Below are 16,741 nucleotides of genomic sequence, written 5' to 3' on the forward strand. Positions count from 1 at the left end.
AGACAGAGAAAGTTTTCACTCTTTGATTCACCACCACATAGAATTGTTTGTGATTCTACCATATCTCAATGCCTCTGTGGTTGTACTTTTAATAAATGCAACATTTTTAGGCCCTCTACAGTTGATGCTTTCTTTAGGCTCTTTTACAGCCATATTACATGCAGAATTCAAAACTCGTCAACCATTGTTAGCATGCGCCTTGTGCTCTTTGGCCATACGTGGCTTTTGCACCATAAGAACCTTCACTCAATCCATCAATCTTTTATGTCACACCGAGTACAATCATGGCAAAATACCTGGGCCCGGTCGGTTGGCTCAAACTCGCGGTCTGTTGTGTGAGACGAAGAGCTAGGGTACTCCCTCGACACCACGCAGAGGAACTCGGCATGGTCGTCATTGCCATAGTTGTATGACGAACCGATGTTGATCAACTGCATGGGATATGGAAGTGATGATAAGCAGGCATGTACATGTCAAATCCTACAGCACACATCAAAGCTAGCAATGAATCATAGTTGAAAGAGATTGCAAACGACAAGTAATATTACTCAGAGGTGTGCTTGCTACTGGCTTTCACCCTTTCTGTGCCATGCTATTACTTTAAATTCCGACCTAAAATGTCCAAATTCTTTTAATAACAGAGTTCTTAACGAAAAACGTTGCAGACAATGTCTTGCAAGCTTATTTATTTAACAGCTCAACCATTATTGCGGGACTGAAGCTTAACAGCACTATACCACATACCGTGGGATAGATGCAAAAAGAGCACATGAAACAATGGGGAGGACACCCGTGTCCTCCCCATCAAATCTCTTAAAGGGACACTAAAGACAAATACTAAGTCGACATAGACTGTTCAAACAGCATCCAACAAACCTCGCAAGGCTTGTTTCGTGCCAAGAAAAGACTTAGTTTACGAGAAAATTGCATCTCAAGGGTCCGAGAATATACCTTTATCACAATTCAAATCTCCCGCCACCCAACCGGGGGAGTGGCGACATTGCACACGCCATCACTGTCTATTGCTGCCGTCGGTGAGTAAAACGGCGCTCGTCAGACGGTGGCATGTTTTTTTTTTAATCCAAAATGCAAATGCGTGGCTGTGGAGAAACTGAGCCAAGACAGAGTGGTGGCTTCGCCACTGCAGCTGCTTTTGGTCAAGTGGCCTGGGCCGATCGGGCATCCCACGACATCACATGGAAGTGAAATTCTCTGCTACTTGCAGTTTGTGTGAGTTTCGCCAGCCAGCAAAACCAGTGCAGCACTACGCCATAACGAAACTACTGAAACGCGAGAGCGCGTGCATTGCAGAGCTGAGCGAGAATGAAACTTTTCGACCACCCCCCCATTGTTGTCAAGGGTAAAGCCAACGAGTTCTTTTTTCGAAATATGAAGTAGAACTGGACAATTAGCATTTTCTTTTTTCTTTTAATGCAATAAAATGATCTTTTCATAACAAGTGGTTCAGTACTGGCAACAGAATTTAAATGAGAAGTGCCTCCTTCATCAAGCAAGTACTTGGAATGTCCCTGAGGAGTCTCCAGTCGTGTCCTGCATTTACCTCAATTTCTCGATCACTAACGCTCTGTTCACAATAATGTTGACGTCTTAGAGATTCTTGACCACTAATCTACGACTTCAGCTTGAGTTGATACCTGCCTTCAGTGTCCATTTAACTGGATACACTAAAATCCGGAAGCCAGGCAGAGGGCTTTGTTTACGTCGAATTCCCACCACTGCCTTGGGACGTCAAAGCCACCAGAAGCACCACTCTCGGAAGACAGGCTGAGTGCATCGAGAATCTCGGCATCTCCTTTACTCAAAGAGCAGCATGCTTAATCTTCGAAATCCCCCAATTCATCACTGAAATCAGCTTTTCTTCTTTAGCGAAGAAGGGCACCGAAGCTAGAGCTGCCAGTGGCGCCATCTTCAAGGACCCCAGTAGCCAACTTGACTTACTTCCTCCGCCAGAATAAACTCACTCCTGCTTGCACTACCCCACCAATTATGTGCTGCCATCTACCGGAAGCTCCACACAGCACTTGGATGAAACCAGCTCATCCATGGCACAGAAGGGGTTAAACCAACTGCCTCCATGTTACGACACCTTTGACGGCTGCACTAGAATATGACTACAGAGCTCTAATTACCTGGATATCGGGTAAACCTGCTTCCATACTATACTCAGTTACATCGCTTTTAATTCTGTAGCTACTTACCTTCTAAAGGACAAAAAAAAAAAACTGGTAAAGAAACAAACAGGGATTTTATCAATTGAGCAAATGCTCCGATAAATTTACGAAGCAAAGTCAAGTGCATTCTATATTGTAATAATGCTTCACTGGCATTTTTTGTAGTAACTATAATTTCAAAATGGAAGCAAGCAGGTTTTACTGTGTAGACACACACTGCACAGGTAGGCAAGAGTGAAACGTGATCAGTAACAAACAAAGTGGAGCATATCTCACCATTTTTTTTAACATCCATACATCTTAACGTGATTGTTAGCCAAATACAACAAAGACTGAAAATTCAATGGCTGTGATGAATCACAACAGTGCCAGAGACAAAGGCAAATTGTGCAAAGGAAAATATGTATGTTGTTTTTCCTTGCTCACATTTCATCCTGACCTGCCAATACACAAGGCCACAGCACACCTGAGGCCTTGTGTATTTCGCCCCCTAATGAAGGCCAGCTAATAATCGCGGGCGATGGAAAATAAATGTCAATAAGGGACAGTCAAGAAACATAAGCAATCACCAACTAACAGCAAAAAAAAACAGGCAATGAATCTTAACTATGGTTAATTAATGATAATAAAGAATAGACAATATGTACCCTGGCAATTACTAGATTACTCAATGATTGAGGTTGGCTAATGTCAACTTTCCAGAATGTGAATCGAATACTAATAGTAAGTACCGAGTACCGAATTGAATATTGAAAAGTCAAATGCAGATGTATATCTTTACAGTAAGGATGTTTAGTTCAGTATAATTGGGTACCAGTTTTGTACTGACCAGTGAAAAGGAAGACAGCCAACTATCATGGACAATTAGGATCAGTTTCCAACAAAAGATTGTTACTTGTCGTTAAATGCCCAAATAGCCTGTCAACAAATTTAGAGCTTAGTTGCAAGCAAAATTTTAAAGAATGAATGGCTGCTACTATAAGACTAGCTTTCCCAAAACGCATTCGCAAAGCATCTGTTTGAGCCTAGAAAGTTTTATTGATAAAAATGGACTACACTGCACTGTAATAGAGCCAGAGACTGAACATTATTGTTCAGCCAGAGACTATGACTTTCAGTTTTTTCTTTAACAGCCAGCATATTTCTGCGAAATGAATGAAAAGAGAGTTTAGAAAAATTTAGTGTTATTCTCCCTTAAATCTAATAAAAGAGCCAATGCATGTTGGCAATGGTCAATGTACCAGTAAAGTACACCAATGAAGAACAGCCACCAACGAGCATTGGGGATGGCAGCTGTGCTGCCTGGTCCATGACGTCACATTTGTGCCACTCACCTGCTCAAAGCGCCAGCCGTCAGACATGGTGGAGACCATCTGTGTGAGTTCGTCCTCGTGGCACTGGAGCACGCGGTAGACGTGCTTGCGCGCATCGCGCGACTTGTGGTGCTGCTGGCGCTCCTGGATGAGCCGTTTCACCATCTTTACCAGTTCGGCTATGTTGTAGAACTCGGCCTCTTCCAGCACACCTGTTGACCCAACAGACACATACATCTAGATATGCATCTATAGAACAGCTAGAAATATCCATGTAAAGACTCTTGGGAAGGCATCCACATAAATACACGACTGAGTGATTCGTATGACATGCATTACCAAGTCATGACTGGCAGCTTATTGTGCTGTCCTTCAAAAGGGAAGTGCACGGTTTGAGGTGCCAAGGTACGGGGCAGGAACATGGCAGGCCAACAGACAATGAAAGGCTAAGAACACCATGCAGTGAGGAATTGAACCCAAAAGAAATAATAGGTGCAGTGTCAAGAGGCAGGCAGGCAGTAGTGTGGACTAGATTGAACAGTGCTAGCCAGTACTTAAGTTGAGATTAAGAGGCAGATATGGAGTTGCCAGGCCATGTAATGCGTAGGGCAGATAATCAGTCGTCCATTAGAGTTAAAGAATGGGGCGCCAAAAGACAGGAAACACAGTCGAGGACAGCAGGGACATAGGTGTTATGAAATTAGATATTTGCAGGCATAGGGCGGGGTCAGTTGATGCAAGAGAGGTCATAGAAAATTACTGAGTCAACTTGTAGTGAACGTAAAATAGGCCGATTCATGGTCAAATGAATAACTGATTGGTTCAATGGCCGACAAGGTGATTCATTTATAGTCAACACACACTCATATCTACCTCAGCAGCATCAACACAGATATGATTGATTGATCAATGTGTCAAGTCTGATTGATTGATTGATAATAGACTGACTGAATAGCTAACTGGTTGGTTTGTGGTTCAATTACCGATTTACCATTCAAGGTGCCAAGGCCAAAGCTACCATCTGAGCCACTAAAGATACCACAGAGGGAAGCCGCAAATTAATTTTTTTGACACCCTGCCATTCACTAATGATGCCACATAGGGAAGCCGCAAATTCATTTTTTTGACACCCTGCCATTCTTAAAACACCTGTGCTGGCACATACACATTTCTATCATAGTCTGCACATATACCAGGTTGACTGATTGATCGACTGATTACTTGATTGACCAACTGATTGATTGGTGAGATTTTTTTGTTCAAAACCTTCAAGTTAAATCTATGACACAGTAAAGTGTAACGCTGGACACTTGCGACTATTTAGGACTCTCTGAAGTGCAACAACCATATGAACCACGCACTAGCTCTTTTTTTTAACTTTCTTTATTAAATCAGAACTATTACCTATTCAGTTTCTATGGAAATTCTACTATGTTATGCATGACAAAAAATGCTCAGCAATGAAAAAATACCTACTGCAAAATAGCGTTGGTTAGATATGTGCATGGGTCAACTATAATATTAAAAAAAAAACTATATGGCCTCTTCACACTATCTTCATGTGCCTCGCAACAAAATTTCCTCCTGATGCTTTCGCTAACTTTCTATTTGTCTCCTATACTAATAATTTTGTATACTTAACAACCCTCTAATTGCTTCCTGTATGCTTCAGATTTGTCTCTAAAGCCTGACAGCCCTCAGACTTGCTTTTGCAAAACAGTGTATGTGTTCACTTTGTTTACTGTGTTTTTGAAATGGAGCATTTCAGGCTCATAGCTACATATGTGCAGATACACCCAAAACTATGTTAGGGAACCGATAAAGCCAATCCAAAATAAGGCATAAGGAAATACCTTTAGTAGGAAGTAGTGGTTTAAGGTAAGAAATACAATGAAGTCAGCTGGAAAATATTGTCTCTTGCCTAGTACTCGACCACTAGACTTAGGCAACAGGTGGAGACAAAGACAAGATTTAGTGATTGGCAGCTCTGATGCATTACCTGATACATGTGTGTGAGGTTATCATGTGCAAATGTACATAATGCCTGCAGACAAAAAATTCAATGGCTGCATAACTTATGGGACATGCATTTCACTGCTGAAACTGTAGCTTTTCATACAACTGGACCGATGATGTGACACAGATTTGTCTCTCAGGCTTACCTTCTTCTGCGAGGTCCTTGTTAATGACCAACTTCCCGTGCCGCAGGTAGTTAAGAATGGGGCCGAAGTAGGTTGGGTCACGGTCTATTAAGTAGGCTCCCGTCTCGTCCTGCACAATGGAGAATGAAACAACAAATGAACAAAAAGCAATGAAGGAATGAAGTTTAAATGGAGGAGAAACTAAATATAAACCGAGCGCAGTGTGTTAAACATTGGTCGGCAGTATAAGCCAATATTCACTCACGCTCACTCACCAATATTTTTGCAGGCCATGCGATCACGCACGCTTGTTGCCATGTACTTATGTTCCTACTCACGTCAATTCACGATTCCCAACAGTCACTCACGAATTCGTAATCACTTCCTGTCACACCTAATGGTGCCCACTCACGCCCATACTCACATCCACTCACACTCACCGATGTCTGTGCCTTCTCACATTAACCAGCACTGACGCTTCATTTTTTTTTTTACTTATGGAGGCTCAAACTCACCAGAACTCACACTTATTCTCACACTCACTCACACCCTCCATCGCTCACTAAAGCTACACCCCACACTTACGTAACGAGTCTGGAGCAAGTATAGGTCAGTGTGCTCGTTAGTGAGTATGCCGACCCATGGTGTAAAAGCACTTGGCTTGTCCACGTTTAAATCTGTGCTCCCTGGGGTTATGAGCACCGAAGTGTTAGGCAAACTATAGAAAGCGGATGCAAGTAGCGTATCCAAATTTCGTGCTCTTTCCTGACAGTTCTCTAGAGTAATTACACCACCATGTATGTCCAACCTCTATCTCAAGCAAGTGAACCAGGCATGCGAGTTTTCAAACACCGGTGTCAAGAGCACCCAACTGCTGCTGCCTCTTCACCCACTCTGCTGAAGAAAGGGTGAGCACCGGTTTTTCAAGGCGCGATGCAGTGCAAATACATAGCTGAGCAATGAGACTAAACCTGACTTCATAGTATTATCTCCTTCAAGGCAGGACCTAAACAATTTCATATGGCTTAAAGGGGCCCTGAAATAATTTTTGAACATACAGCCAAACCTGTAGATATTGAACACGCAAGAAAACTGGAATTAGTTCGATATATAGTGTAATTCGATATAGAAACTTTAAAGAAATTGACAATGTACAAAACACACCTCATTAAAAAGTGTTCTTTACTTTCCAAATACGTGTGCTGCAGGCATATTAGGGCAAGAAATAGTTGCCGATATTCTGCTTTTTCACTTTGAAAGCACAGTTCAGCATACACTTAAGCACAGTTCAGCATACACTTTTCAATGCTGCTGAGTGACTATGACCAGCTGAGCCCGCAGTCTTCTATGAACACGCATTGGTGGCAAGGTACTTGCCTGAATAAGAAACTTATTTTATGACCTCCCAACATTGGCGGCTGTCAGTGCATAACAAAAGAAGGGTCAGTACAACGTAAAACTATTCCAATTGGTTTTTATTCTAAATCTGCCATTAGCCCTCCGTGATAAATCAAAATGGCTCGGGCTCTGCCGATTTGGGCATGGCGCCCGAGACCGCGTGGGCTGGACTCAAGTCATTCTGACCTATCACGGAGGGCTAATGGCAGATTAGGAATAAAAACCAATCGGACTAGTTTTACGTTATGTTGGGCAAGATTTCAAAGTGCCACAACTTCTAACCAGTTGGCGGTCATGGAGAGTACGTATGAATAAAAAAAAAGTTTTTTTCTTCCAGTCATAGCTTAGTTAGTGTACCCGTTAATTCATTAGTAATTGCTTAGTTAAACTATCCACAGCTGAAACTTCACTCCAGCACATATATATATATAAAACGCAACTATGGACCTTGCATTAAATTTTCCGCGCTTGCGCATTTCGAGACATCAAACTCGGCGCATTTGGCGTTACAGTGTCATAACAGTGCTCGCGTGCAGGCCCGCTAGGCGAGACGACTCCGCCACACCTATGGCGCGGCGGCACCGGCGGTAAAAGCGAGCCGCCTGCAGACACGCGCGCGACACACGGGAAGCGGATGCTGATTAAAGAGGATTGTGAAGAGGAAGAGGCGCCATTTTCTCGCCCCCCCCCCCCCACACCCATCTAGCACCTCCCCCCTCGTCCCAACTCTTCTACGTCGGAGTTGCCCTGCCACGGGCCAGAGGCGCGCTGACGCGTCGATTCTTCCGGCGCGAGCCAACCGCAGACGTAGCCGCGCGCAAGGCGTAGGAACGCCGATCTCGGATTACGGGCTAAAATGTTTCGGCACATACCAAGGAGGTGTTTTAGCCGTGCATTACGGCCCACTGTTAACGTTGACGTCATGGCGAACGCCGATCTCGGATTACGGGCTAAAATGTTTTGGCACATACCAAGGAGGTGTTTTGGCTGTGCATTACGGCCCACTGTTGACGTTACCGTCATGGCGAAGCACCACAGTGTAAAGTATTGCAATATCTTAACCACAGCGCGACTGTTACGCAGTTAGCGATGCCAACCTGCGCACGAGCGGTTGGAGGAAGCGGCCGGTACACAGCAGCAATAGAACGAAAACGCTAAGCACAGTTAAAACACTCGATTCTAGCACAGCGTTGCCGCTATACCGCTGCCGTTGACTGAGCGTTCGCGAGGTTCACCGCGCATGCGCTGGCCGAGAGGGAAGCGGTACCGAGCAGAACGGTACCACTCTAACCGCCACCGCTCACTCACGCGCGCAGTCGGCGCTAGGCCTAACGGCAAGGCCACGCTAAATTACTCGCTAATCAACAAACCTAGCGCTGTTTTAGGCATCTCGCGTTGAAGCTTTCCGCAGCATTACGCCACGGTTGCGGGAGGTGGAATCGAAATTTGCGGCGAGGTAGCGCTCGAAAGCGCCAACCCCCCTCCCCCCGCCCCAACACGAGCACTTCCAAACTAGGGCTTCGGACTCCGCGCAAAACAATTTATGACAAGCGTCTCCTGGCATTACGAAGGTCGCTTCATTTTCCTCGCAGCCCTACATATATATACATATAGCGGCTGGCCTCGACGACGCTGGTGTGACAAATAAAAATAGTCTCGGCGTCCTCTGGACGGTGCACGGTGCCATGGCACGCACAAGGCTGGAACGGCGACGGTAAAGTGGCAACCGCAACTGACACTTGAACAAGGGGAACCGAGGCGCCCCATTTCTGTTAGTCGCAACCGAGCACGTCAAAGAAAAACTGCCGGAGTGGAAGCTCCTGTAGCTTCCCACCAGGAAAGGTGAAGCCAATGCTTGCTTGCCCTTCCACCCGAAATGGAGCCTCTTCTCGGGTGATGTCCGCTTCCAAATTAAGTGATTCGGTTCCGCTATTGCATTGCTAGGCTAACTAGAAAATAAAGGCCGGTTGTTTCCAGCGAAAATGATAACTTCTGAATTTTGATGGCGTTTTTCCTAATACAATATGACAGGATACTCAGATTTCACACTAAAGCCAGTAATGCAGAGATACACGTAGATAAGGACCTGTCTGGTAAAATAAGCCACGATTAACCAAGGAGGTTGATTAACTCGTGGGAAGTGTGCGAAAAGTGCTTCCTCACAATTTTTTATCGTTTGTTTACAGTTTTATCGTGCCCCTCCTGTGTGGCTTCACCTTCGGCACATCGTTCCCACTCCAGCAGTTTTTCTTGACCCTCCTTGGTCGCAACCACATGAAGCCAACAGATGACGAAGCCGAGAAAAGAAGCCTGGGGGGGAAGTGTTTGTAGTTTTATTTGAAGTGTAGAAATGATAAACTAAACGGAAATGAATTCGAGAGAACGAAGAAACAACTTTGCCGCCGGCGGCAGCCGAACCCACAACCTCCGAATTTTACGCGTGCGCTGCACTTACCAATTGCGCTACGGCGGCGGCTGTTCCAACGTCCCCATGTATGTGTAACCCGGGGAGTGGTAGCTAGCACCTCTCGTGGCCATGGCGACGGACGTGAAACGCCCTTTTTTGACCGATGGTGTCAAGTAAGTACGCGAACCTTAGGGTCAGGCAGCTGAACAATAAAAACCCTGGTGTACGCTGACTGAAGACATCGAACCTGAAGGAGTCAGACCCTCAGTTATGCAATGAACGAGTGGCGTTAACACTCCCCGAGTTCAGTCACATATAGGTGTCAAGCATACGCTCGGGGCTGGTTTCCTGGTGTTTTGTTTTCGCGCTCGCGTGGTCTACTTAGTGTGGCGTGGCGCCCTCTACGTGGCAAACGGTTCCGTGAGATTTACTGAAGTGGTTTAAGCGGACTTTCTGGTAGCGTTGAGGCGGACGGAGCACGCAGCGCGATGTGTGCGCGCATATATTTGGGCCTACAATCAGCCTCGGAGATCAATTGCGTATTTCTGAAAATTCCATTCACTAATGTGACCTTATATCAGCATTGTCCTTTAGTTATAAGCTGCCGTTTAGGAGCAGTGAAACGTACGCGACGATCGTAACAGCTGGCGTGGGCCGGTAGAAGTTGTGCTGTTATAATTTAAGCAGCGTTCAAACTGTTGGCTGTAGATCACATTGCCTGACTACGTGGTTCGGTGGACGTGGTTTCCACCCACGATTAAAATAGTTTTGGTTAGAACAATGGCATACCTTAGGCAATGTGAATTACACTTGCCCAGCAGAGCGACCGTTTGCGAACGTCCGAAGCAGTGGTAGATGCTAGATTACAGATATCTTTGCTCTGTATAGCGCATGGTTCAAGCATGCGACATCAACATTTATAAATCTATAAACGTTGTGCAGCATGACCATGCGAAGTGTTATAGCGGCGCGTTAGCCCATTTTCTCTCTATCTCTCTCTTTTTTTCGAGAAAGAGGATGAGAACCGATTTTCTTTTTTCGGTTTTGTTGGTCCCGTTCTCTACGACGCACTCACCCGTATTACGGAAATTTCGTCCTCACAAATAGCCGTCGCGTTCTTTTTATACGATTACCCTCGGATATTACGGTTCTACAGGGCAAGAAAAGGCAATGCCGAAGCACACAGCCTATATGTGTATCATGCTGGTTTACCAACCGCAGTGATTGCCGTGTTGAGCAGCGCCATCGTCCTCATACAGGTTGTTAGCGTAGACGTATCACGGTGATTTCAAGTCTACTACACTTAAGACGCGTGAGAACGATGCCGGTCTATCACAAATATTTGATAGCGCCTGGCGCTTAGATGTTTCCGGGTCGCCTTGGGTTGGCCGTGCACGAGCATGCGCTCTTGTATTTTAGTCCCCAGGCCAAGCGATCAGATGGTGAGCAGATTTACCATTTCATGCTGGCAACACAGAGACGCCAGTTTTCTTCATTGAATCAAAACCGATACACCCGAAGTAGTTCACAGCACATACACACACGGCGGCTAGCTATGCGCGTCACACGTTTGTGCCCACAAGAGATATTTCCGCATACTATATAGTTATACCGATGCACCGAGAAGCTACGCACTGATTTCCCGACGACCTAGTACGAACGAACATCGCGTGAATTTCACAAAGTACGAGCTAAAACACATCGAAATAGCTCCGCAGCACGCCACAGCAATACCATACTATGTTACTCTATACCTTCAAGCCGCGCCGAGATCGCACAAGCCAGAGAGAAGGAAAGACTCGCCGCGCGCCCTTTCCTCCTCGCCCGATGGCGATAACCACAGCGGGCTTTCTCTCCTTCCCTCAATGTTTCCCTCCCCCTTTTCCCTTCCCCCAGTGCATGGTAGGCATGGTGGATAGATGCTACGAGCGTCCCCTTTGGAACGGGGTGCTGGGTTGTGCCACCAAGCTTTTGTTATTATATTGCCTAATGTCGTAGCCATGTTAAAAAGGAAAAAAAAATGAAAGGAAAAAAAAAATCAAACGATGAATTCCCATAACCGAACTTTCTGAACCCCTAGCGTAAACTTTGTTTTTGCACGTCTCCGTTGTTTGTCGTTTCCCTACTTTTCTTCCACCAATCTTCCAATCGCCGCTTACTAATCTCTACTGCGGACATGCTTACTTTCCCCCTGCTCTCGTTGAACCCAAGGGCTTCAAGGAGGTCAGAGGTGCCTAAATCGACCGCTGGGCAGATATCTTCACATTGTAATAAAACATGCTCCATCGTTTCCCTAGCTTTACCGCAGCAAGCATGTGCTTCTTCTTCCTTCTTATATATCGCTTTATAAGTGCGTGTTCTAAGACATTGTGATCTCGCTTCGAAAAGTAATGAGGTTCCCTTTGAGTTATCATAGATTGTTTCTTCCCAGCTTTTTTTTCTTCTCTTAAGTAGTTACTCATAGCAGATTTCTTTTTCATTGCCGCCACCCACGAGATTATCTCAGCCTCCCTGACTTTCCGCTTGACGTTCTTTGTTGCCATGTTACTCACCATACAGGTCGCATACTTGCTGGTAAACTTCCTAGTTATTTTCCTCCACTGTGAATGAATATTCTTCCTTTACAAATACCTGAAAACTCACCCAGCCCATTTACTTTCTTCCATATTCCTCAGTCGTTGTTCATAATCAATTTCACTGTGAGCTTCCCTCACTTCAAAGCTTGTCCAGCCCATATCACCCTGTGCAGCTTCATTTGCAGTTTTCCCGTGTGCGCCCCAATGCGAGGCGTCCCACTGACCTTTGGTTGCCATCGAGTCCTGATTGTACCCCTCCCATTTCAAGCAAACGACCGCATTTCCAAAAGTAAGTCCTGGAACTATTACACCTTTCCACATACCCCGGAGCACCTCGTACCTATTGTATCCCCGTAGAGCTCTGCGCTTGATTATGGCCGCATTTCGCTTCCTCTTTGGTGTTTTTTTTCCTGTGTTTCCAGATATCAATCGCTTCGTTTATCCATATAAGAAGGTATTTTTATATTCTTTTACCCGAGGTATCTCCTGGCCCTATATTGACACTGTCTGTTCACTGTTTTCACTGAATACCATAACACTTGATTTTTTAACGCTACATTTTAGAGCTGAATTCTCGCCTTCCTGTTCACAGATATTAGCCACACGTTACATGTCACTGTGCTCGTTAGCTAGCAACACAATGCCGTCCGCGTAAAATAAACCTGGTAGCTGCTGATCTACTACTGTACCCGCCTGTTTGTATGAGAGATTAAACCCGATATTGCTTCCTTCTAGCGCCTTCTCCATCCTGACCATGCACATCATAAACAGCAGTGGGAATAAAGGACACCCCTACCTCAGTCCCTTGTTGATGTCAACTTTCTCCTCGCTCCTCATCCATTCCCATTCAACGCAAACGGTATTTTCTACATAAATCTCCCTCAAAACCTGTGTACAATCGTCGGTCAAGCCTTCCCCTTCCGGAATATCCCGCAACATGTTGCGCACTACGTTTTCATACGCCCCTGTAATGTCTCAAATGGACACATATAACGGTCTCCTTTCTACTCAGGATATTTCAATTGACTGAGTAAGGACAAATAAGTTATCAAGACGCCTACCTATTCTGACGCCATTCTAAGGTTGTCCTAAATGTCATTATTCCCTGCCCATGCTTGCAGCTTTAATTTGACTGCCTGAATTGCTAATCTCTATATGACCGATGTAATGGTCAACAGCCTATACAAGTGAATTCTATCTTTCTCCCCCTTACCTTTATAAATTCATTCTACTTTGTCGCCAACTGTCTGGTATTTGCCTATCTTTTAAACTTTTTTTTCTATTGCTTTGGACAGAGATTCCGTTCGAACTTCGTCTAGCGCTGTAGCTGTCTGCTTCGGAATTTTCTCTTCGGCTTTCTTCCAGTTGAAATTTGGTAGAAGAAACTCCTTTTCCACCTGGTTCCCAACCGAGCTCAGCCAACCGAGCTCTGTCAACGCCACTTATATAGGTGGCGCTGGATATGTCCTGGTTAACCTCCCGGCCTTTCTTTTATCATCTCTCTCTCTCTCTCTGCCTCTCAGCCCGTGGTTTTGCGCCAAGGCATTCGGGAGCGAATCCAGCGAATGATAGCCAACATTAGAGTTAAAATTTAAAAAAAAAGAAAGAAACGTCATGTGTAACCATCCGCGTTATAAGTGTACGCCTAACAACCGGGGGCGATCGCATAAAAAAAAAAAAAAAAAAAAAAAAGCCGCAAGCTTCGCCAAGTGTCTCACGCCCCCGGAACAGCGCGTAAAAAAATAATATAAGACCAAACACGCACCGCGCGTGTCGCCCAAGCCCGCAAGGCTGACTGCGGCTCAGTCATTCGGAACGGACGCCTCGTGGCACTGGCATTGCGAAGCGCAAAGCGTGTTCACGGTTGGGCGATCGCGGCGAGCCGCACGCATAAGTTGCGGAAAAGGCTTCTGTTTCTTTTTCTTTTTTCGTTTTGTCGCTTCGCACGGGCGCGTCAAAGCGTGGTTTCCGCATTACGTACTACTACAACACGTCGCGGCGAGTGCGGAGCATTCGGGATATATAGTTATGGCGCCGAGATCACCGCTTTGATGGCTCCGTGCGACGCAGGAGGCCAGAGAGAGGACGCCCGCCCGAGCCCGAAGTCGCCTTTTTTTTTTTTTTTTTACTGCCAGAAAAAGAAAATGTTAGGAACTCCTCGCCAGACGACGTTCCGCCGAAGCCTTCACTAACATCATCATCGTCAGCCTATCTTTACGTACTTAGAACGACAGAAAGCTGGGCTAGTTGATAAGGAATCGCAATGCAAAGAAGGGTGCAGACGATATGAGTAATGGTGGAAGTGCGTGCGTGAGTCAGCCTCCGATTACCTTACATAAGGAAGAGATTAAATGCGTTAACAGTTACCTCTCACGTAGACCGGCACGTGTACCCGATTGCCACGTGGTGCTACAATTCCAGAGCATGCGCACATGAGTTTTGTGTCTTCCTGGTTTTTGGCCTCAGTGCTTCCTTCAGTTGATTGATAGTCGGCGTTCGTGTTGTCCACTTGTGTCCGCGTCTGCGCGCCTTACCCCTTCTTTGCATTGTTATTTTTACGTCCATTGCAGGTCGAAGCCCTCTCCAACCGATCTCGCAATTATACCCTGTCTTGCGCTAACCGATTCCAACTTGCGCCTGAAGATTTCCTAATTTCATCATCCCAGCTAATTTTCTGCCCTCCTCGACTGCGCTTCCCTTGGCACCCATTCTGTAACTCTAATGGTCCACCGGTTATCTAGCCTACGCATTACATGGCCTGTTCTGCTCCATTTTTTTTTTCTTTTAGTGTCAACTACAATACCGGCTATTCCTGTATTCTCTGCTATATCCGTGAGAGAAACCTTGCGCAGTTTACTTGACACTACCCAGAGCCTCTTTATACTTTTCCTTTCGCCCATACGATAGGGGCCTTAATGACACTTGCTAAGGGGTCGTCGCCCCTTGACAGATGACCAACTGGTTAAAGGCCAACTGGTCAAATAGCAGTTGGCCTTTAACCAGTTGCGCTTAAAGGCCAACTGCAACGAAATTTCACTTTGGCTGAATTTGTTGTAAATATTTATTTACTCATTCATTCGACACTGCGGATTCGAGGTCTAAGCATTAGAAAAGCACTATGCGGCTTAGCGTGCCAAAACCACGACCCGATTATGAGGCACGCCGTAGTGGGGAACTCTGGAATAGTTTGGACCACCTGGAGTTCTTTAACGTGCACCTAAATCTAAGAACACGGGTGTTTTCGCATTTCGCCCCCATCGACATGAGGCCTAAGCATGGCCGACAATACAAAGGAATATAAAGCAGCAATAAACAACAATGTAGGCACGACAACGTGAACTCGCAGTCTGATCACCTACTTTAGTGAGACAATTCATGTATGGTCCTTAAAGAAGAAAAAGCTTGAACAGGTCAGTACGTGCAAAATATGGCGTGGGTGAGTTTTGTTGGTGGTTGTTGAGTGGGCCCATAAATAAAATATGGTAAATGTGGTGACATGGGACACTAAATTTCTCCCATCGTACTTGTAACAGCTGTCTGTCGATAGCTTCCATTAATACAGAGGGTGTGTCTAACGCAGCAAATCTGTTAAACATAAACCTTACAGCCTTCCCTTATTCAAGACTACATAAACGTTACATTTAGTATAAGGGTCTCAGACACTGCATGCATGTTCTAGTTTGGCCTAACAAAGTGTATGGCAGAGAAGTTTAACGTTAGTGGGATCGGTTCAAAGTTCACGTTTCAGGACACCATCCGTCCTGTAGGACGATCGCTTTCAAGATTCACCTTCGTGCTGCCTCTCGTTTCAACGCCAACGAAGCGTCGAGAACACATCGCTGGCGGAGCACCTAGCTCATGCCGCACTCTGCCGATTTCGCAGATCGCTTTCAACATACAGGTCCGCGCGGCTCTCTTCAACGCAAAGTATAAGCGGCGAAAACACAGCGCGCGAAGCTATCAGCAGTCGGCGCTCTCTGTCGGCGCGGCAGATCGCTTTCAAGATACGGTCTGCGCGGCCGTGCCATACGGAGTCGCCGCCGTAGCACGTTTGATCACGGTTCATGACAGTTCGACGCGGACGGATAAGGCGCTAAAGAGCGATAACGGCTTATAATGATCGGAACTACATCAGCGCACCTGGCACCGCCACCCGCAGTACTTTGCTTGCGTCGCCGTCCGCAGCAGTCGTGCAGACGCAGCGCTGTCGTTTGTACTGTTCTGGTCAAGTTTCATAACACTGATAATGACACCGGGCTGCGTGGAGATGAACAAGTTGCACATTGCCTACGCATACTTAGACAACTCCCAGAGTTATTTCTGCGTGCATTGTTTTTGTCGTCAAATACCAGCGCATAAAAAAACAACGGACGAACGTGGAGACATTTACAGCACTACACGTGCACGTATCGTGTGCGTGGCATACAGGTTCGTTCCTTGTTTTTTACGCGCTGGTATTTGAATATCGCGACTAAGCAACCAGCCCAAATTTCAGCTCTGGTCCTTTTTTTTTTTAAATGACACATTTGCACAGTCGCAGAGCCGTCTGAAGCAAGGAGAACGAAGTTTAGGTAAGTCCATGCACTATACTAGCTATCACGACCATGCTGGCTTAACTGCCGTGCTTGCACATCCCGAAGACACTATAGTGCCAGAATAGGCGGTGGCCAAATCCACGCCTAAGCAACGGCCCCCCTCTGAGTAACAAATGCAG

At 45.8% G+C, this 16,741-nt stretch overlaps 1 protein-coding gene across 3 annotated transcripts in view; it reads right to left on the reverse strand.

Moving 5' to 3' along the window:
• The window catches only part of inc (BTB/POZ domain-containing protein inc), a 36,894-nt gene that overhangs the window by 12,260 nt on the left and 7,893 nt on the right, over positions 1–16,741 (reverse strand). For all 3 annotated transcript variants that reach the window (XR_012830008.1, XM_075701686.1, XM_075701685.1), the window contains exons 2-4: positions 5,668–5,776; positions 3,527–3,717; positions 297–431 (exon numbers count right to left, since the gene is read on the reverse strand). Coding sequence is in view for 2 of the 3 variants with exons in the window: in XM_075701686.1 (XP_075557801.1) it covers positions 297–431; positions 3,527–3,717; positions 5,668–5,776 (435 nt within the window). In the remaining variant the exon portion in view is untranslated. The remainder of the gene's footprint in view (positions 1–296; positions 432–3,526; positions 3,718–5,667; positions 5,777–16,741) is intronic.

The sequence above is a fragment of the Dermacentor variabilis genome, chromosome 8, assembly GCF_050947875.1.
Source record: "Dermacentor variabilis isolate Ectoservices chromosome 8, ASM5094787v1, whole genome shotgun sequence".
Taxonomy (NCBI): domain Eukaryota; kingdom Metazoa; phylum Arthropoda; class Arachnida; order Ixodida; family Ixodidae; genus Dermacentor; species Dermacentor variabilis.